This window comes from Montipora foliosa, chromosome 6 (assembly GCF_036669935.1).
Source record: "Montipora foliosa isolate CH-2021 chromosome 6, ASM3666993v2, whole genome shotgun sequence".
Classification (NCBI taxonomy): domain Eukaryota; kingdom Metazoa; phylum Cnidaria; class Anthozoa; order Scleractinia; family Acroporidae; genus Montipora; species Montipora foliosa.
The window spans coordinates 58,056,084-58,076,083 of NC_090874.1; the positions used below are offsets into that span (position 1 = coordinate 58,056,084).

General features: G+C 40.1%; 4 protein-coding genes and 2 long non-coding RNA genes across 8 annotated transcripts in view; 1 reads left to right on the forward strand and 5 right to left on the reverse strand.

Annotated features, from left to right (window-relative positions):
* LOC138007901 (synaptotagmin-1-like) overlaps positions 1 to 470 on the forward strand; it is a 19,620-nt gene extending 19,150 nt beyond the window's left edge. For 2 of the 3 annotated variants that reach the window (XM_068855027.1, XM_068855028.1), the window contains one exon: positions 1 to 464. This exon is cut by the window's left edge and continues 87 nt beyond it. In XM_068855027.1, the coding sequence (XP_068711128.1) occupies positions 1 to 275 (275 nt within the window). In that variant the 3' untranslated portion in view covers positions 276 to 464. The other variant, XM_068855025.1, reaches the window with a different exon arrangement.
* Positions 1 to 2,193, reverse strand: part of LOC138007908 (uncharacterized) — an 8,106-nt gene extending 5,913 nt beyond the window's left edge. The window contains exons 1-2 of the long non-coding RNA XR_011124130.1: positions 1,945 to 2,193; positions 1,444 to 1,551 (exon numbers count right to left, since the gene is read on the reverse strand). This is a non-coding gene — a long non-coding RNA (uncharacterized lncRNA). The remainder of the gene's footprint in view (positions 1 to 1,443; positions 1,552 to 1,944) is intronic.
* Positions 2,194 to 3,068: 875 nt separating this feature from the next.
* Positions 3,069 to 5,775, reverse strand: LOC138007900 (trichohyalin-like). Its single transcript, XM_068855024.1, has 2 exons — positions 5,542 to 5,775; positions 3,069 to 5,242 (listed from the first exon to the last, which is right to left on the reverse strand). The coding sequence occupies exon 2, from the start codon at positions 4,831 to 4,833 to the stop codon at positions 3,328 to 3,330; it is 1,506 nt and encodes a 501-aa protein (XP_068711125.1). The 5' UTR covers positions 4,834 to 5,242; positions 5,542 to 5,775; the 3' UTR covers positions 3,069 to 3,327.
* A 3,066-nt stretch (positions 5,776 to 8,841) lies between these two features.
* LOC138007909 (uncharacterized) lies at positions 8,842 to 12,388 on the reverse strand. Its single transcript, XR_011124131.1, has 2 exons — positions 11,775 to 12,388; positions 8,842 to 11,453 (listed from the first exon to the last, which is right to left on the reverse strand). It is a non-coding gene; the product is annotated as an uncharacterized lncRNA (long non-coding RNA).
* A 1,238-nt stretch (positions 12,389 to 13,626) lies between these two features.
* On the reverse strand, positions 13,627 to 15,250 carry LOC138007904 (uncharacterized). Its single transcript, XM_068855033.1, has one exon. The coding sequence runs from the start codon at positions 15,055 to 15,057 to the stop codon at positions 13,885 to 13,887; it is 1,173 nt and encodes a 390-aa protein (XP_068711134.1). The 5' UTR covers positions 15,058 to 15,250; the 3' UTR covers positions 13,627 to 13,884.
* Positions 15,251 to 15,844: 594 nt separating this feature from the next.
* On the reverse strand, positions 15,845 to 18,293 carry LOC138007903 (trichohyalin-like). Its single transcript, XM_068855032.1, has one exon. It carries the CDS (start codon positions 18,133 to 18,135, stop codon positions 16,957 to 16,959), a length of 1,179 nt encoding a protein of 392 aa, XP_068711133.1. The 5' UTR covers positions 18,136 to 18,293; the 3' UTR covers positions 15,845 to 16,956.
* Positions 18,294 to 20,000: the final 1,707 nt, after the last annotated feature.

Below are 20,000 nucleotides of genomic sequence, written 5' to 3' on the forward strand. Positions count from 1 at the left end.
TCACTATTTTCAACGAGGCTTTGTTATTTCGTGTCCCTGAGGAAAAGCTGTCAAGATGTGCGTTAAAAGTATCGGTGAACCATTATAACGTGGTTGGAAAGAGTGCGACTGTAGGAGAGGTTAACTTTAGTGCGGAGTCGATCGGACTTGAGGATGCACACTGGTCCTCTGTTATATTTAAACACAACAAGGTGGTTTCAATGTGGCACACGTTACGGGGATTCAAGTTTATTGAAACTTCGAGGGACGATAAATCTCCTCTCTCGCCAACATAATTTTTGTTCAAATCAATTTCAAATCAAGTTAATAATAAATTGCTTATGTATATAAAATGTTTTTGGCTTTCTATTTGCATAAATGAAAGTGCTTTGCTGGTGCTCATATCACCATGCTTAGGGTTGTTAATGGGGGACGCCTACTACGAGATTAGGAGTCAATGTAACAATAAAGTTATGGAGGACTTCTTTGTATTATGTTGTGTTAAGCCTGGTTTTCAATAGCCACGCAAGTATAAGAGCGCTTATTTCATCGTGAAAACGGGGTTGACGCAAGCGCAAAGATCTTTTTTTTTTCTTGTCCTTGTGCTCGGCTTCGCTTCATGGCCTATTGACCCGTAGTGTTAATTATACATTGGTGTCACCAGCTCGATTATAATTGGCTATAAGCACGCAGCTAATTCTTGCTTGCTTTGTTTCTCTTACGTCATACCTACAGACAATAGATTTTATAAATGTAGAATTGACGTCATACCAACAGACAAAAGTAGTTTTATGCACGCAGAAGTGACATCACCTAACACACTAACCAGCAGAGAAGAGGAAAGCCTTCGGCTTCGGCAGATAACACAAACTGAGGCCTTGATAATTATCGCTATCATGCGAAAACTGACTCCAATTATAATTGTTAATTAGTGGCCGTTATCAGCGGGGTTGAATCCGTTGTACATAGGTTAGGTTGGTGTTCCTCATTTTACCTAGGTTAAATATGCACTCTACCAATAGTTTAAATCAGCTATCAACCCCCCAAAAGGGCTTAAAACACCTATGTATACCTTCCCTCAAGCTCTGTCTTGAGCATCTTAGCACATCTTCGTATATTCTTATCGGTTTCTGTATTCATACATGTATCCATTCAGTCTCAACATTACATACAGTAAGGGAACAAACAACTGTACTATGCACTTACCAGTACTCGAAAGCCCCTTGATCTATAGGCCTGTGCCTTCATCACTACACTACAATGATGAACATGCTCAACCCACGACAGTTCTTTTGTATGATAAGTCATAATTGATAGCCATATATAATAACCAAACTCACTCAGCTCGCTAATTTTTCTTTAGACTTACTTTACGCTCCAGAAAAAGTTTCTTTAATTCATCCGAGTGCATATTCAACTTAAGTAAAATGAGGATCACCAATTTAACATGAGACTGGATTTTACCTGCACCATAAACACTTTAAAATGATCATGTAGACAGGATTCAGGCGGCGGCCGGTTCTAAACAAGCGAAAAGCGCTTTCCAAAAGCCATCTTCCTTTTTGGACAATTCTAATATTATACAAAAGTTGTTTCATATTGTTAAAGAAAGTATTGAGAAGGCAAGAGTAACTGCAGAGAAAAACATTTATCTAACTGACAACTCTAGAAGGAACAACACACAAACAGCGGTGGCACACGCCACAACAAAATGTCACTTGATGTCGGTTTCCTTCAGAAATACGAACTTTTTCGCATTGTTTGTGTTTTGTTCCTACTACAAAGATGAGATGGCCAAAGAAAAAGAGTACGAGACAACTCTTTCAGTTTTCAAAGGTTCTGGCGGGAAAATAATTGTTGATACCCCCGATTTAGGTTACATTTCATGATCAATTCACTCTGGCGAAGGGCTAACGCTCGTAACCTCGACTCACATACATTATTACAATGGTTAATCCAAGTTACCTTTATCAGCTCTCTTCACAAAACCAAATTGTTCTTGTTCCACTCGAGCTCCACACCGACACCATACCAAAGTTTCTTTTGGAACACAACTGAAATTATAGTCACTTACCTTAAAAACTCGGCCATGTCAATTTGTTTATCATTTTCGTCATTGTGTGAACGATTGCGAGGCATAAACTAAAATTAAAGTCACGGACGATATATATTTTGTTTTGACGCAACTAGCAGACGGTTTATCTCTTCCGCCGGTGTACACCGGAGAGAAAATTAAGGCCCCGTCCACAAGCAGACGTTTTCGTGTGAAAACGTTATGTGTTTTTTTCTCCGCTTTCAAGAAAAAAATTCACACGTAGCATTTTCGAATCGTTTTCACCTGTTCGCATTTATGCGCTAAAATTATTCGAAAACGCCAATGCCGCTGCCGGAAGGAGCATGCACATTTCTCAATAAAACGAGCCCGTTTCGTTTGTCTGTGTTCGCGAACAAGTTAAATTAACCTTAAATTTCCAAAGAAATGCTTCTTAAAAATTTCGTAGTCAGAACAAATACCTGGTAGATCAAAGGGCAAGAGCAAGGCTAACTCATTTCTTTGAACGGATGATGGAGTGAAGCTGCTTCTTAATTAAAGTTAGAATCAAAAATAAAGTATTCTAGCTAGACCCTCGAAAATGTCGACGGGGGATCATTTCAGACAAAATTTATCCTTGGAGGGGTTGAAGGAGGAGGTAGGCTGGATCCAATAATGTGATGTCATCGCCGGTTTTCGTAAAGTTTTGTTTTCAGTCACTGTCCACACCGCGAAAACACGAAAAAAGCGTTTTCAAACATCCCTACTCTGGAGAGTGTTTTCGGTCACCGATTTCAACGGATACGTTTGGACGGAATGCCAATCTGTGAATACAAGTTGTGTTTTCAACACAAAACCGATACTGCGTGTGGCTTACGGAATTTCACTATATTTCATTGGAAAAGATTATCAGAACGTTTCCGCATATACAAACTAGCGCGCATGTCTTCTCCCAAACCGTGAACAAAGGTAAAACGGATGATCTGTTTTCACCTGCGTAAAGCAAACCTTAGCAGTACTGAAGTTGTCATGAGAAGTATTTCAGCCAGATATTTAATTTTCGTTTGTAGCCAAGACTGAGCTCGACAATGCATATGGATTCAGAGAAAAGAATTATTCAAGGTAATGAAATGTTTTACAGTATAAAGGACCGACAAAAAAGCGAGGTCCATTGTCCGTACTTTTAGTTGTGCGGTGTTTTCGCGAACAATGTATGATAAGATTAATGATAATGCATCTGTGAAGCCTTTTCAAGAGAAAGTTGTTCGCACAAGTGACTGTCCTTTTGGACGGCCAATAGCCTGAGCAAAACGCTACTATCTTTCAGTTTTTGGATGACAATTTTCACCGTGTTTTTGTTTTCTCCGATCTCTGGTTTCTGGAACTCTTGCTGATTCAGTTGCTATTTCATCACGCTCTATTTGTAGCGGTTCTTCGGGTCTTAGCTTTGGAAAGTATGAAAACGTAAACGATCTCGAAATGGAATTCGACAGAACAACTTTGTGGTAGCTTTCCCATAACATCTTATTTTTTTCTCGTCTTTTTATTTCTTCCTTGGCTTTCTTCCTCCTCTCTACATCCTGTTTCTCTTTTTTTTCTTCCTCAATTCGTCTGATCTCTTCCAGGTGTTTCCTTTTTTCCTCTTCTTTCATGCGACACTTTTCTCCTTTTCTCGTGCGTTTACTGCAGCTTTGTTTCACAACTTTCAGTAGCATATCATACTTTTTTTCATGGCTTTCTTTGATCTCCCATGCATCCTGAAGATTCACAGCTTGTTCTTCTAAATTTAATTCCTTTAACCCTGTTATTAAAATCTCGAGTTGGTTTCTGTCTATTTCATCTGTTTCTTGTTTTTTACGCTCCCTGTGCGGGTTCTTACTTTCTGATCGGGTTTGCGAGCGTTTTTCCTGAGAATTCTTGTTTTGCTTCTGTGGCTCTCCAATCTGCATTCCCCTTCGAGGTTTACCCGCGACCGTACTACGCTTTGGACTGGCTTTGTGCGCGCTTTGATTCAAGCGCGAATGTCGGACATTTTTTCTGGCTTCGTTGACAAGTTTATTTAAGTTGTCCCTCAAGTCTCTTTGCTTTTGCATTATCTCTTGGTCTGTTAGCTTAGGCTCGTCTTCAGGTTTATCAGTGTTTTGACATGAACAACTCCAATCGGCGCTCTTTCCTTCAAGGCTAACAAGATTTTGCTTGGTTAGTTCCTGGTCTTTAACATTAACAAGCGGCTCTTTAGTGAACACTTCTTTATCTTTATGATATTGATCTTGAGAAGAATCCATTGTGGAATTTTGAGGGCAGAAACAACATTCCTTGTCTAAAGTTTTACCGGCATAAGATTCGTCTGCGGGTGTATACTGGCGCCTTAAGGTGTCTATGTCATTTGTAGTATCAAATCCGCTTTCGCAATCATCATCATACTGAGGTCTTGCTTTCATATCTACACTGTCTTCCCTCGCACACATGATGTGCGGCACGCGAACGAAATCACTGTCTGTATAGGTTGCACTAAGCCCATCTGAAGTCGAAGTTTCAGTTTCAAAAACGGATTCAAATGATTGCATAGGTTCTTGAAGGACACAAGGATATTTAGAACTGATCACCGTTTTTGACTGAAATATACTCGTTTTTAGCGGAAGCAAGGGAAGCGGAAAAGACGACTCATTGCAGTCGTCTGCAATGAAGTCATCTTGTTCAGAGCCACTACAAATGAAGCTTTCTATATCTGCATCATAGGATTCCTGCGTAGAGGAAGAAAATGCACGAATAGGGCTTTGACTTGGACAAGTAGAAGACGTTGATCCTGAGCTCGACAACATCGCTGTACTTACTTTCAAGTTGGTTGTGACTGTAACCGTCTTTGCTCACGAATCTCAAACGTGAGTGGTTTTCTGGCAACCACAACTCCTACAAACAAGATTAAACGACAAAATTCGCCGGTTGGTTGCTGTTTCGAAGTCGCAGCATAAACCTGTTCGTAAAGTTGATGGCCACGTTAGGTTCCTTCTTTTTCGTCTACTTCTACTAAATTTGTAGATGCAGTAATCTCTTGATCTCGTTTCTAAGCAAAGCAGGACCAGTACTAGTCATAAATCAACGTTATCGTGTTAAGAATTCTTGTGGCACATAGAAGGTTTCTCTCGGTCGGACAACTCACTGCCAGATCAGTCGCCTATAACTTCGGCATCGAGCCATTTCGAAGTTCTCAGCATTAATTTCATCTCTTTTCTGAAAGAGAAGTGAGTGTTCCGGCTGAAGTGTTTTGACTAATACGTGATGTGTTTTTATATGCGATCTTAACCAAGTCGTGATAGTCTGAAGGCAGCTTTGTGAATACCACATTGTCAATTATCAGGGGCACCCAACGAGAATATAGTTCAAAACCACTTAGACATAGCATTGTCAAACGTATTTTAGTATTTAAACGGTAGATATAGCCAGATTTTGATCCCCTAAAAATTTTTCATCTGTTCGGATTTCCTAGCTGAAAGTCTAGTGATCCGAAAATTATAGGGATTAAAACTTACCTTTTCGAAAATTTCAGCCAAAACAAAGGCTCCCGAAAATTCTAGGTGACCCTTTTAGGGTAAAAATCCGTTAAAAGTGGGCAATTATACCATTTTTCAGATGTTCGAAAATCCTAGGACAGGCAAGCAAGCAAGAAATTCTACAACAAATGTTCCGAAAATTCTAGATCTCAAATCGTCTTCCGAAGAGATATTTTCCGAAAATTGACGTTGGGTGCCCCTGAATTATCACTAAACGCGCCATGAAAACACATTAAATCCCTACAGGGGCGTTAAATAATTGATTTTGTTTCCTTTTTCTTGCACATTTAAAACGTAGAGAAACAAAAATTTGCAACAAAGAGATTATATCTCTTGCATGCTTACGTACGTTTTTTCATATTTAATGAAAATAGAAAGGACCAAGGGTAACGCCATAACTGTGGTCTTTAATAACAACTAATATTATTTTTGTGTACATGTAAGATTTCATTCTACGAAATTCAAACACAACAGAGTTTCTCCTAAAAGACAACCCTGTCAGGTGTCTTAGAATGATATTATCATTAAAATAACATAAAGAGCCGGGGACAGTCAGCAGCACGATATCTTTTTACTCAGAGGGTTCAAGGCTACTCTGACTTATTTTCCACAGTGATATTAACTTAATTCAAGAGATTATAAAGGTAAGAGAAGTAATCCCTCATACTGGCCCTATTCCCATCGTAATCCCTCTTAGGTTATTTTTAGATGATATCAATTTTTCCGCGGATAATGTTACCGCGCGCGTTACGTGGAAGTTTCGTGGAGGAGGGAAAGTGCAACAAATTCTGTACGATGCCACTCTCCGTTTTCAAAGTTGAGTTTCATGGCCTGATAAAATTCATTGTCTGCAAGATACAGGTTTCAAACATACATCCTTGGAATTGCTTAACTGCCTAGTTTACAATGATACCAATTTGAAGAATTTCCAATCTATCAAACCGTGTTAAATAATTTTGACATAAGCGGATATGTTTACCTTGGTTGCATTGCGTTACTTGTCCATTTTAGTGCGCACTTTCTCATCGTCTACAAAATTCTGTCGCTTACAAAACTCGTCCTTGTCAAGATACAGTTTGCAATCATATATCATGGAAATCGGTTAACTGTATTATTCACTCTGATACCAATTTTACGATTGTCTAGTGTAGGAAACCCTGTTAAATAATTTTGTAAAAGGGAGCTATATTTTACGCGTGCGTTGCAAATTGACTTCAATCCGATCTTACGTTTTTAAGAATTTTTATCGTGCGGTCAATTGAAATTTTCCTGTCATGTGTGGTACTGTTTGAAAGCGTTAGCTGTCTAATTTATGAATATCATAGAATTAAGTCACCATAGTTTAAGTCCGCTAAGAAAATCGAGAACGCGTTGACCAAGTCAGGAATATGTTACTTGGTGACTGTAGTCCGCGATATTTCATTGTGTACAAACTTCTGTCACCTATAAAACTCGTTACTTTCAAGATACAAGATGCAAAGATATATCATTCAAATCGCTTAACTGTGTTGTTTACAGTGACACCAATTTAAACACTGTCCAATGTACGAAACCGAGTTTAATAAATTTGAAAGATGCCGGTATATTTAAACATGCGTGCTTTGCAAATTGACTTCCATGCGATACCACTTGTTCATACATTTTTATCGCACTGTCTGTTCAAGTTTTCCTTTCATGTCTGATATCTGTCTAATTTATGAATATCTAAGAATTAAGTCGTCGTATTTTAATCCCGCGAAGAAAATCAAGAACGCGTTAACCAAGTCAGCGATATATTACTTGTTGACTGTAGTCTGCGAATTGCCAATGTTTACAAAATTCTGTCGCTTATAAAACTCGATCCTTTCAAGATACAGGTTTCAAACATCTGTAACTGAAATCGCTTAATTATCTAGTTTTTAATGATACCACATTCAAGGTTGTGCCATATACGAAACCGTGTTAAATCTCTTTTTAAGGAGACAGCTATATTTAACATACGTGCTTTCCAAATTCACTTGAATCCGATAACACGGGTTCAAAAATTTTTATCGGACGCTTGATTCAAGTTTTCCTTTCATGTTTGGTACTGTTGTAGAGCTCTATCTGCCTACTCTATCACCGTACCAGAATTAAGTCAACATATTTTAATCCCGCAAAGGAAACCGAGAATGCGTTTATCGACTTTAGTCTTCCATTTGCCATTCTGTACAAAATCCTGTCGGTTACATAACTCGTTCCTTCCAAGATACAGGTTTCAAAACATAAGTCATTGTAATCGGTTAACTCTGTAGTCAACAAGTCACGTTCGTCCACAAAATGTATACATGTATACGCGTTTGTCTCTCAACATCCTCCGCCATTTTTGTTTGATGGTAAATCGCGAACGACGCGAATCATTGCGTGGGAATTCGCTCACCTGTCAACATTGGTAAAAATGAGGACATATGATTGGCTATCAGTTAACCCTCGTGGGAATACCGGATCTCGCAGGAGATCTAAAAATAACTTAAGAGGGATTACGATGGGAATAGGGCCAGTATGAGGGATTACTTCTCTTACCTTTATAATCTCTTGCTTAATTGTAATTGCTTTGTCCTGCCTCACACAACGGGAAGTTTATTCTAGAACTAATCTTGATGAAATTGGTGGTCAGTCTCCATTTTAGTCTGAGTTAGCATTATTTATTAATAGCAAAGATGTCGAAAATGATTTAGTTTTTATGAAATTTAAAGGATATATTCAAAGAGATTACTGATGTAGTTTTGCATGTGGGTGCTATTAAATATTAATTATATTTTTATTTGGGTGGGCTCGATTACCGGCCTCTGTTTTGGGAAAGGTGCCGCGCCGCTATGATTTGGGCTGTTTGGTAAAAGGCCAAAATGAGCTTTGAGATTTGAGTATGCGACAGATGTTTCATTGTCTCCTTTGCTCTGGACTCAGTAACGAAAAAAATGTGGACTATCAAAAAAGCCAAGTCAATCATGAAAGAAAATTGAATGAACGAATAAATCATATTCACTACAGTCACGTTTCCCTGACTTTGTTCTGGAGCAACAAATCACGAAAACCGCATTCTGGGCAGAATAGACAAAGACAACTTGACAGATTGAATATGAGACTCATCTGGTTCAAAAGACATTTTTTTAAAGATTTCAATAACAAGAGACTCGACGCGGTCGACGGAAGTATTCAAACCAACAGGGTGCCCTGGTCGTCATGACGCTACTACCGGTTTCTTGAAAACCGCTGGTCACCGAAACTTGGGCTCATAGAAACTCCTGTCGTTGCTAGGGATTTTCAAGAAACTGAGAAAGTGGTCGCTCCCAACGCTTGCAACATGAATCAGATGGAACATAACGTTAAAATCAAAGACTACAAACGGGATGGAGCACAAGGACCATTTATTAGAACCAGTTACAGCCTTAACCACTCGCAAACCTACCCAAATTCGCAAGAAACGCAGAGAATGGAAGAACGATTTCGGAAAATCCATTGGCCACGAAGCAAGACACTTACTGGTTTGACAGATCAAGGAGACCGGATGAAGTTTACAAGAGACCAGCAGATCAGTGTTTTGACAAACCAAAGTCTTCATGTAGCCGATGTTCAGCAACACAGGACGACGTTACTAAAAAACGTTAAAAGAAACATTCACGTTGCTAGGGATGAATTCGCCCGCGAAACCTACGTTGGTAGGCCCGGAGTTCGCGATCTTTTGCGCGGAACTAAACCGCTTTACAAAGTGGTAAACAATGGAACATTGTACGGTTGATGACGAATGAGTTTGTGTGAAGCGATTTGGGTGATGTAGTCTGGCAGATCTTTTAAGCCTGATGTTCATTTGTAGTTTAAAGAAATAAGTAGTGGTACAGTATTTAGTTTAATTCATTAAAATTTCTTGTAATTTATGCCTGCAGCGAGTAAGCTTAAACATTTTTCACTGCTGCAATTTAGGAGTTTAGTTTCATTTTAGGTATATTCTTGGTGTTTCACTTAAAATTAAAGGAGTGAGTAATTGGCAGAAGCGGAAAATACCGTCATACTCTTTGTTTTCCCACCCAATTTTGTTTTGTGTTGGGACCATTGTAAGTCCCAAGAGAAACAGGAAATAGTGCTTATTCAAAATTTGGGTGGACAACCAAAGAATATTATGGTATTTTCTGCTTTGACCAATATTATCCAATGAGCAGTTTTTCGAGAACTTACTATCGAACTGAAATAAATGCTGGATCAAGCCCCTGCCAGTCGCCTATGAAAGCTACATTATTTAATCATCACCATGTCGAACAATAACAATGTATGCTATATGTCCTGCATCATGTTCTTGTATTTGAAAACCAGCATTTGTTATGTGGAAAGTATGGTGACAATTGTCCACTATTACCAGTTACATTGAACCCTTCCATGCAGATGTCTCCTGTCCAGGCCCCGGTTGGATATCACCGGATAAATCACTATCTAGTGGATAAATACTAGCAAAACCAATTGAGTTATTGAGTGGATAGTGATTTATCCGGTGGATAGTGCTTATGATCCATCGTTTGAACAACTGGGGCCAGTTCTTCAAGGGAGGAAATATAGTGCCCTTAGAAGCCAGTTACATTTCACTGTGGTTTAATTAAAGTACTTGCATAGTATGGGAAACGATATTACTGGTTATGGTCTTTTCACGGTAGAAGTTGTTTTTTCTCTCACAAGGAGGCATAATGGAAAATGTTATGTCATACACTAAATGCATGCAAGTTATGTGGCTATTCTTCTTTTTCGTTTATATGTATGCTAATGAGAGTTGCCAGCCCTATTTCAATGGACCCTTCACCAAAATGGTGGCCGAAAACTAATTCCAGAAATAGAAAGAGCACCTTTACTTTAGTAACCCTGCAAAGTTTCGGCATATCAGTTGTAATATTAGCTGAGAAAATGTTAAGTTGAAAAATGAAAAATTTACAGACGTTTGTATGATTGGGGGTATGGCATATACCCCCCATCATACAAACGTCTGTAATTTTGTCAAATTTCAACTTACATTTTCTCAGCTGATATAACACCTAAAAAGATGAAACTTTGCAGGGTTACTAATTGTAAAGTATCTGGTATCAGTTTTTCATTCAGTTCAACCAGAAACCCATAAGGGTTGAAACGTGTAACGGCCCCTTGTGTGCTGGGAAACAAGCTTCTGAATATTCAATTTGCTAAGTACCATATTCGGAACAACAAGGGCGAGGGGTTTCCAAATATGGTACTTAGCACTGAAACATTCAACCAATCAGTTCGCACTGAATATGCGGAAGCTGTGAATGCACATTACACGTTTCAACCCTTATGGGTTTCTGGTTCAACTTAACTCAAACTAACTTATTCAAATCTGTTGCTGCCATTTTGGAGAAGGTTCTATTTTGCACATGATGAAATTCCTAGAAAGGTCAATTATCACATCACTTCACTACCAGGACCAAGAGCAGAATAGTTAGTTCCTCTTGTCCCTAATTGGACAATAGGCAGGAAGTCTTCTCCTTATAGTCTAAATTATTGTTTGCCACACTTCAGTTGTTTGAAGGCCTGATAACTTTGCCCGGTGGATAAATCACTTGCTAACAGTTTTAGTCTGTGCAAGTTATTTCAGTATTTCCTCCCTCAACCATGAATATGCACACTCTCGGCACATCTAAGTACAGGTATGTATGAAAACCATGGACAACATTTGATGCAAATGCCTGAGGTATCCACTGGAAAGAGTTATACAGCCCTTGAACAAATGGGATCAGTACTATTGTATCTTCCAGTGTCTTCTCGATGTGGATCTCAAGGTCTTCTTTGGTCTACCCCTATTAGGTTTCCTTGGGCTGGCACCAACATCGTCACCACTTTGGCTGGTCTCACATCTGGGAGTCTAATCACATGACTAGCTAGAAAAATAATTTTAATGTTATTCTTTTGCTGACAATGTATCTCAGTAATTTCTGGCCTGCCCTCTCAGAACTTCTTCATTCCTTATCCTTAATATCCTGCAAAAGCAGGGTTAGTGGAGAACTTCCTTGTGACTTTTTCTTTGACCTTTCACATCTCTCTAGCTTATAAGCCTGTTAGCATGACAATGGAGGGATAAAGCTGGATTTTTAGTTGAAGACTCGCTGTATTCAACTTATGGAATACAGATACTGCCTCACCCTGCTTTGAGCTGACACCAACTTCAGTGTCAGCCTTCATATAAAGTAAGTGAACTTCACCTGTTCTACTTGTTGTTGCCAAATGACCAGAGGACTTGAAGACCAGTCTGACTAATAGTCATCCACTCGTTGTTCTCACAGCTGGTTCTTAAGCCAAATTTAGCCCCACAAGCTAAATTGAAGGCTTGAAGGCTGTTTATCCAAACTCTGCTGCCCAAACTCAATCGGTCTGACAAATTCTGACTGGGTAGCTTAAAACTCTTGGTGTGCTTGGAGTAAACTATTTTATGTGTGAATAAAGGGAAAAGTCGTCATTTCTAGTAAAAGCTGATATCACAATTAGTAATGGTTAAACTTGCAGCATCATAATTAACACACATCATTCTACGTAATTACAGTCACCCACTCCAGCTTCAGGTCAACTTAAGAGCTGGCATTCCGTTGCAGGGTTGTGTACCAGTGGTGAGCATTTTTGTTGCCTTTATGTACTTCTTTACTTATTTTTATTTTCCTCTACATTCTCTGTAAATATGAGTAGGTTTTTAATTTGACAGAAAAGGGTAAACAGGGGTGACTGAGTAACTTCAACTGTGCACTCAAAACTAGCTGTTTCCCATAACTATGGTATATTGAAGGTATATTGAAGGCTGTTTATCCAAACTCTACTGCCCAAACTCAATCGGTCTGACAAATTCTGACTGGGTAGCTTAAAACTCTTGGTGCGCTAGGAGTAAACTATTTTATGTGTGAATATAATAAAGGGGAAAATCGACATTTCTATTCAATTTTCAATTTTATATTCAATTTCATATTCAATTTTCTCAAGGTTCCCAGAAGAGTTGTAATTCTGTAATTCACAATTACCCTTTTGATGAACTAGCCAGGTGTATGACAACTGCAGGCTGCAAACGGCTGACTGCACACTGCCTACAAATAGCATTGATAGACAGTATTTGCGTCTACCCACCCATTTAAAAACGGTTAGCCGCTTTCAACAACAGTGATTTAGGGTTAGTCTGCAGCCTTCAGTCCCGTTGCTTAAGCCCGCTAGTCACCGAGCAGGAGTACCTCAGAGGAAGAAACACTAGTTACTGACTATGCAAAAGTTTGATTAAGAAAGTGGTGAGTACAAGACCATTTTACGAATGACTCATTCCCGCGGTGACTAAAAACCGATCGAGAAGTTTGCTAAACGCGTTCGCGCATGCACCAACATTTCCCCCTTGCGCCTTTACTCAATGTCGTCAGCGGTAAATAAACAAACATCATAGCCGACGTCGCCGACGTCCCACTTGCAATTGAGCTGCAAATGCCGTTGAGCAGAAATCTGGCAAAGCAATAATCAGGTGAGAATGATAAGAATAAGAACATGTAACAAAAAAACAAATTATTCGTTGAATATTAGTACTTTGGGAGTGCTAACACACTGACCAGGTCACTTACATTTCTCTTTTTATTTAATTATTTATTTCGTCTGGATAAAAGCTTTTATAGATGGATAGCAAAGAGTTATAGCAAAGCCAGTCCGAAATTGCCCACGTTGTACTCGGACCGCAAATGGGTCTCTTTACGGTTTTATAGCTGATATCGTCCAAAATGAACATTTATGCTCCCCGTGGACATTGCACCACGCAGCCTCATCCCGCGAAAGCCCAGTTCACACTGTCAGTTCCGGCGTTTCTAAAACGAGGGTAAGGGTAAGACCAAGGGTCAGGGTAAGGGTAAGGATACGAATACAGAAAGTATCCTAAAAATGCATAAAAGCTAACCTTAAACTTTTGTTTAGGCCTAATTAGGCCTAAGGTTAGCTTTTATGCATGTTTAGGATACTTTTTGTATTCGTATCCTTACCCCTACCCTCACCATTGGTCTTACCCTTACCCTCGTTTCAGAAACGCCACTGTCAGTTCAGTTCGCCAAAAATCTAGTTTAATGGCAATACAGTCGTTTTCTTCGCTTAGAAGTATTTTTCTTACGCTTAATGAAAGATCTTTCGATTCTAATAAGCTCAACGGGACAAACGGACCCGGGAAATGCAAACTGCGAATACCGATGAGTAGAGCCTTTAAGACACAGCTGATAGGCAATTTTACCGTTTCTTGTGATGATCTAGTGATCAGTTGGCCTAACTATTCTGGCTGGCATTTACCCAGCCTTAGGACGATTATGGTCACTTTTTTAGTGATGGGAAGTAAGAAAAGCTAAAGGGCCTTGAAACGCTTGTGTTGAAGACAGACTCTTTGTACATTTTTTTCATCGCTATATCTCTCGCCAGCTTTTTTAAGTTGGCCATTTCTCTTTCCCGTCTTTCTCTCTCAAGTCTTTCTTTCTCAAGCTTTTCTCTTTCCAATCTTTCTCGTTCTTTCCGTGCCAACTCATCGGCATATTCTTTGCGAACCTTCCGGACTTCATCCTCTACAAGGACCATGGCGCGTTTTCTAGTCCGCTCTTGCTCATTGCTCAATTCCTGACGTAGTTTGTTCTCAGACTCCTCTTTTGCTCTCAGAGAGTGAGTCAGATTAACAGCAGCCTCCGATAAGCCCAGAGAGTGAAGTTCAACAATTATTTTTTGCACTTCTTCCGCTCTCTCAAGCCTCTTAACTTCGTGTTGTAACAAGTTAGCCACCTTGGCCCTCCCGTTTACTGTCGTTATCGCAGCAGCCAGACTGTGCCGTCTTCGCGCGCGTGCGCGATCCAATTCGGATTGGATTTTTCGCAGTGAAGCAAGTTCTTCGGACTGCGTTCGACTTTTCGCTGCACTCTCATCGGATTTTTCCTTTTCGGCTTCTTTCTTTCTCATCGCGCGCTCTTGTATTATTTTGGCCTGTTCCATTTCAGCTCGTTCTTCCAGCCTGTCAATCGATACTTTTTCGGCTTCGATTCGGGACGCGATGAGTTGAGATCGGGCATCGTCGATAACAACCTTAAATTTTCTTCGTATTTCATTCTTTTTCAAGGTGGCCTGTACGCGTATTCCCCTCAGTTCTCTCTTCAACGTCGCCTTTGCTCTTTGACGAATTTCTTTTTCCGGATTCTTGAATATTCGTTTGGCGTGGTCTTTAGATTGTCTTGACTCTGGCCCGATTCCGTCGACGTCGCCAAAACGGTTTTCTTCATTGCTATCATCTACTTCTTCTTCTTCTTCTTCTTGTGCTAATTCCTCCAGGTCGCTGTCGATATCCGGACTGTTTGTGCTACTTGCGCTTGTTATGAGAGAAATCGTTTCCCATCCAGTCAAGCTTCTCCTCTTTGTTTCTTCTACAATTCGTGGTAACGACAAGCGATTTATGTGGTTTACGCTACCATCACTTTTTGTAAACCTCGTATTGTTGGTTGATTCCATGTTTATATCAAGTAAAATCACTTTGGGATGTACGATCCTTTCACCTTTCACCTTTCACCTTTCACCGTGTTCTGCTTTTCATTAGTACATTTAGATCACTGCGGATGCGTCTCAAAGCGAAAATGGCTCTATACTTTTACCTGCACGCTGCATTTTGTTCAGTTGCTCCCCTCTAATGCCGCAAAGCTTTTAATATTTTGTGCCACGTTAATTGCATAACATTTCTGTACTCTTGTCCCTATCTTCGTCTGCGTTTAATAAGCAAGATAACTAATGTAACTATGACTCCAGCGAATAGCGTGTTTCGATGTATTTGTCGATAACGCACCGAAGTAGCTATGACTGGGAATAACAAATGATTGTCGTTTGATAAGACTACGGAGGATCTAGAACCGGCGTGGCCTCTCTAATGAGAACGTTTATTATTTTTGTGTTGTCCAATCCCATACGTTTGTCAGTAATTCATGTGCGGAGCCTGTTTTAGCACCTTCACGTTTCTATCTCTTTCCACTATCTCTTGTCAACAACAGGGGCCCCAATTCTTGAACGGTGACTCATCCGGGAGAATATTCAACATACATTTGCGGAGGCTAGACAGGATTGCAGTAAATATTTTAAATTCTGCCGCGTACAAACAGGGCGAAACTGGTGCCAAAATTGGAAATAAGGATTCAAACAAGATTGAGTTTCTTGAGAAACGTGTTTTTTTGACATTAAAAAAAAAACTTCAATGATCGATAACACTGATATTAGCCTTTATAATGACTGGTTTTTGAAACCACCCGGTTTAGACTGAGGAGTAGCTGACATTAGCTAATAATGACAATTATGTTATGCGGGCGCCTACCGGTTGAGAATTCGTTTAAGTGCTTACAAAAATAGCATAATGACCAAAATTTTGCACTAAAAGGAATGAACACAAAATTAATTTTATCTTTTTTCAACAATGGAATCATAGCCACGTATTTGTATATATTTAATTTAGGAGTCCACACGGTCAGTTCTATAAGAAGATTGCTGGTAAATGCTTATAGTTACAAATGTTTGCTAATGGCAGGCATGGCGCCGCCGTGGTCAGATCACTCGTCTTTCATCGCTAAAGTGGCCCGGGATCGTTTCTCAGACTCGGCATCATATGTTGGTTTGAGTTTGTGGAGTTTGTTGAGCTTCTCTGCTCCGAGAGATTTTCCGTCGGGTACTCAGGTTTTCCCATTCCTCAAAAACCGGTGTTTGATTTGAGTTGAGTTTGAGCTTAATTGCTTTGATTTCTTTGTTCAATGTTCCCAATCAGTGCCATAGTGCAAGAGGAGTTGACACTTCAGTAAACCTAATAACGTGTATTTTTATCATTACTCAGTATGAATCGTGAGAACCATACTTGTTTGATACTAGTCGTGCGTTTTGGGACATAATTCAGGAGTAGTATTTACCAAACCATCCCCCGCTCTTATCTTCAAAAAGTATCCATACTTCGAATAGAAAAACTGTTATCTGTGATCATTCAAAGAAAACTGGAGGCGAAAGATCTAATGCCTGCGCTCCATTCAAATGATCTAAAATGTATTTTTGGATTACGGCCATGCATGCTGCGAAGTTTGTTTTCATCTGTTGTTGCCATGACCACGCGGTTCGCTTTCACACCAACTGACGAAGAAGGTGTCGTCCGAGAAATTATTACGCAGCGCTAGCATGGCACACTGATGATGATATAATTTTCATTGGAATAGATCAAATTTGGAGGATTCGCTGTCTAACCTCATATTATCGCTTTGTTTAATTTTCTTTAATAACTCGCAATGTCATGCAGGTGTTGGATGAATTATCCTGCGGTCAAATAAGTTGCGGTATTTATCGACCACCAAGTCCCCTAATTATTTGTCAGCAGAATTCAGGCTTATCTTAATACCCTTTCTTAACTGGAGGCGAAAAGTAGGTGAATGAATGTGGCTTTGATATCCGTGAACCTAACATGGTTTGATCGTATCCTCGTCTCAGCTCTTGATTGTGTGCTTTTCGTGCCAGAGCTGCCATGACTCTTGCTCGCCGTTCTCTTTCCTCCCTTGCCTTCCTTTCTTCCTCCAAGCGTACCATCTCCTCAATCCTCTCCACTCGTAGCTTTTCCACCTCCTCCTCTTTCTTTTTCCAAGCTTCAATCTTTGCTCGGTTTCTTTCCTCTTTCACCTTGTCGCGCAGAGCAACGCTGGCCTGTTCTTTTGATTGCATGGTCAGTCGTAAGGTATTCGCTTGCTCGCTTAACCCGAGTTGGTTTAAATCTTGTATGAGGTTCTCAATTTCGTCGATTTTTTCGAGTTTGCGTATGTCCGCTTGCATTAGCCTTCGGAGCTTTCCCTTCTTATTCAAGTTCATTGAGGCAACTCCGTTTCGTCTCCTCGCCCGAGCCCTGTCCAAATCCGACTGAATTTTTCTCAAGCTTTCCATTTCCTCCAAATGTTGTTGAAGCCACTGATTTCCGATGTTAGACTTGCTATCAACGCTTTCTTTTCTCTGTCTTCCAGCCAAAAGTTGCCACCTTCGTTCAGATCTTTTTCTCATTATTTCATTCTGTTTCTCTTCTGCTCTTTCTTCTAACTTGTTTATCGCAGTTTTCTCTGCTTTCACGCGGGCTTCTATCAAGGATGCCCGCGCGAGGTTAAGACCTTTTGTAAACCTTGCTTTTATACGCTTTTCTTTCTCCTTTGCATCCTGCCAGATCTTCTTAAAATCCTCTCTGAACTTTTCGTCGACTCGATGTTCAATATCTTTCATATCTTCGCTGGTGAGAATGTAACTGTCCTCTTTCTTGACTTTGGTGGAAAACGTCTCTCTCTGAAATTCGTCAAACTCCTCAAAGTAGAGTTCCGAAGGTGATGCATCTTCGCGACTCAGGGAATTTGAATCTGGAGAAAGAGACCCAGAATCTCCGAACGCCGAATCAATTCTTGGAAGACAAGAGCTGTTGAATTTTCTTGAGCTTGATTGCGAGCTAACACTGCTGGAATGTTCCTCAGTTTCTGGAGCGCTGGTTTTCTCTAATCCCATGAAAATATTCGGTAAAATCTCTCGATTTGGCGAGGACATCTTCGGTAGTGTTTTGTCTTATGAAGAATTGTTTTTTTTTTTTTGTTAATGTGATATCTTTTTCTTGAGCTATGGTTTCTAACTTCAGCTTAGCTCGGCGAGATGGGATATCTGTTAAATATGTCTCGGAGCTGATTAGCTGACCTAATTATTTTTTTACTAGGCTATAGAAAAACCCACATTTATTCAGCATAAATACAGTATATTTTGCTCTGCATGATAAATCAGACTCAGTAGCCACAAAAAAGAATCCTTGGTCGCGTTGCTATGACGCTAAGTGACACTTGTATTGTCTGCTTCTCCGCAGACACTTAAGTCTAAACCATTTAGGACATGTTTGTATTTTTTGGCAATACATGTTTTATGGTTTTATGTTAGATTTGAAGAAGATACCTGACAGTCATCGAAACTGTCACTATAAAAAATTGTTTTCTTTTTTTTTTTTTCACCTACAAGAGAAAACCCACCCTGCTAGCAGAGCCTTTCTTTTGCTTGCTCGATTTTGGCGTTCTCGAGAAAGGCTCTGCATAAATCGAGTAAGATCTTTATTGAATATGCGCTGCATGTTGCCAGGATGCAGTCTCGAACCCAAGCCTAATATGCCAGATCTCGCCGCCATCTTGGTTTTTCATGGTACAGCGGGCTCAATTATAACCATCGGTTTTGCCACTAAACGGACGCTCGCACTGGAAAAACCGGTTTGACAAGAGAAAACAAGATTGACTAGTCCAGAAGTTCGGGCTGCGGCGGTTTCAAAGAGTTGACGCGATTCGGGCAGAGCCTACTTTTCTCCTCCTCAGTAAAGAAAAAGTCAAAAGGAGGCTCTGCTCGCAGGGTGGAGAAAAACTGGCCTCGGTTGTTCAAAATCCACCGGATAAATCACTATCCAGCGCCGGATAAACAGTAGCAAAACCATTTGAGTTATCCAGTGGATAGTGCTATCTACCCTTCGAACAACTGGGGCCTGATGCTTATTAACCGTCACGTGTGTCTGTCATTATGGAGTTTAAGAAACCACGACGGCTAAGGCGACGAAAACGTCACTTCAAAATATAGGTTTGAGCTTTTCTGAGTATTTCATGATTTTTCCATCTTGTTCATATTATATAAAATGGGCGAGGTGTCCTATAACTGGATTGGTACGGACGGATTTGAAGTGAAGAGTGAGACTGAAAGATTCACCGTAGTTTCTCCACGTTGTCGTCAAAACCTAAAATTTGGTCATTTCACGTTAGTAGTTTTGACGAGTACGGGAGAGAAATGTACAAAAATGCATGCCGCATGTACAACACGATCTTTTTGGTTCTTTTAACCAATAATATTACTGCTTTTTGGCGTTTTCGTTGCCTTAGCCATCGTCGTTTCTTGAACTCATTCTCACAATTCTCTGTCGGGAAACTGCATGTTTCAAGGGACAGAACCTTGCCAACTCACCAGATCGAAATGGTTCTTGTTGCATCTGAGGGTTTTCACGCTGGAGAGCATCTTATGAGTGTCATGTAGTGCAAAAGGATAAGTCTCACATATTCCAGCTTTGAGAGCCTGTGATAGTTGCTTGGAAGACTCAGTGGAATGTCGCAAAATAGTCCTCTGCTGGTAGTTACGGACTGCGAAGAATGTAACGAGCAAGCTCTTTTGGAATTAGACGAAAATGTCTAATGATAATATCTCCCCTGAGCAGTCTTTCTTATAGTTCCAATGCCTGATGTTGTTCGCAGTGGTTGAACTTTCAAATGCAGTCTCAGCTTGTTTGGGGAGCAGGTCCTGCTGGTGAGAGCACTTGCCTTTCCACCAGGGGCGGTGGCCCGGGATCGATTCCCGGATTCGACACCATCTGTGGGTTGCGTTTGTTGGTTTTCTACTCT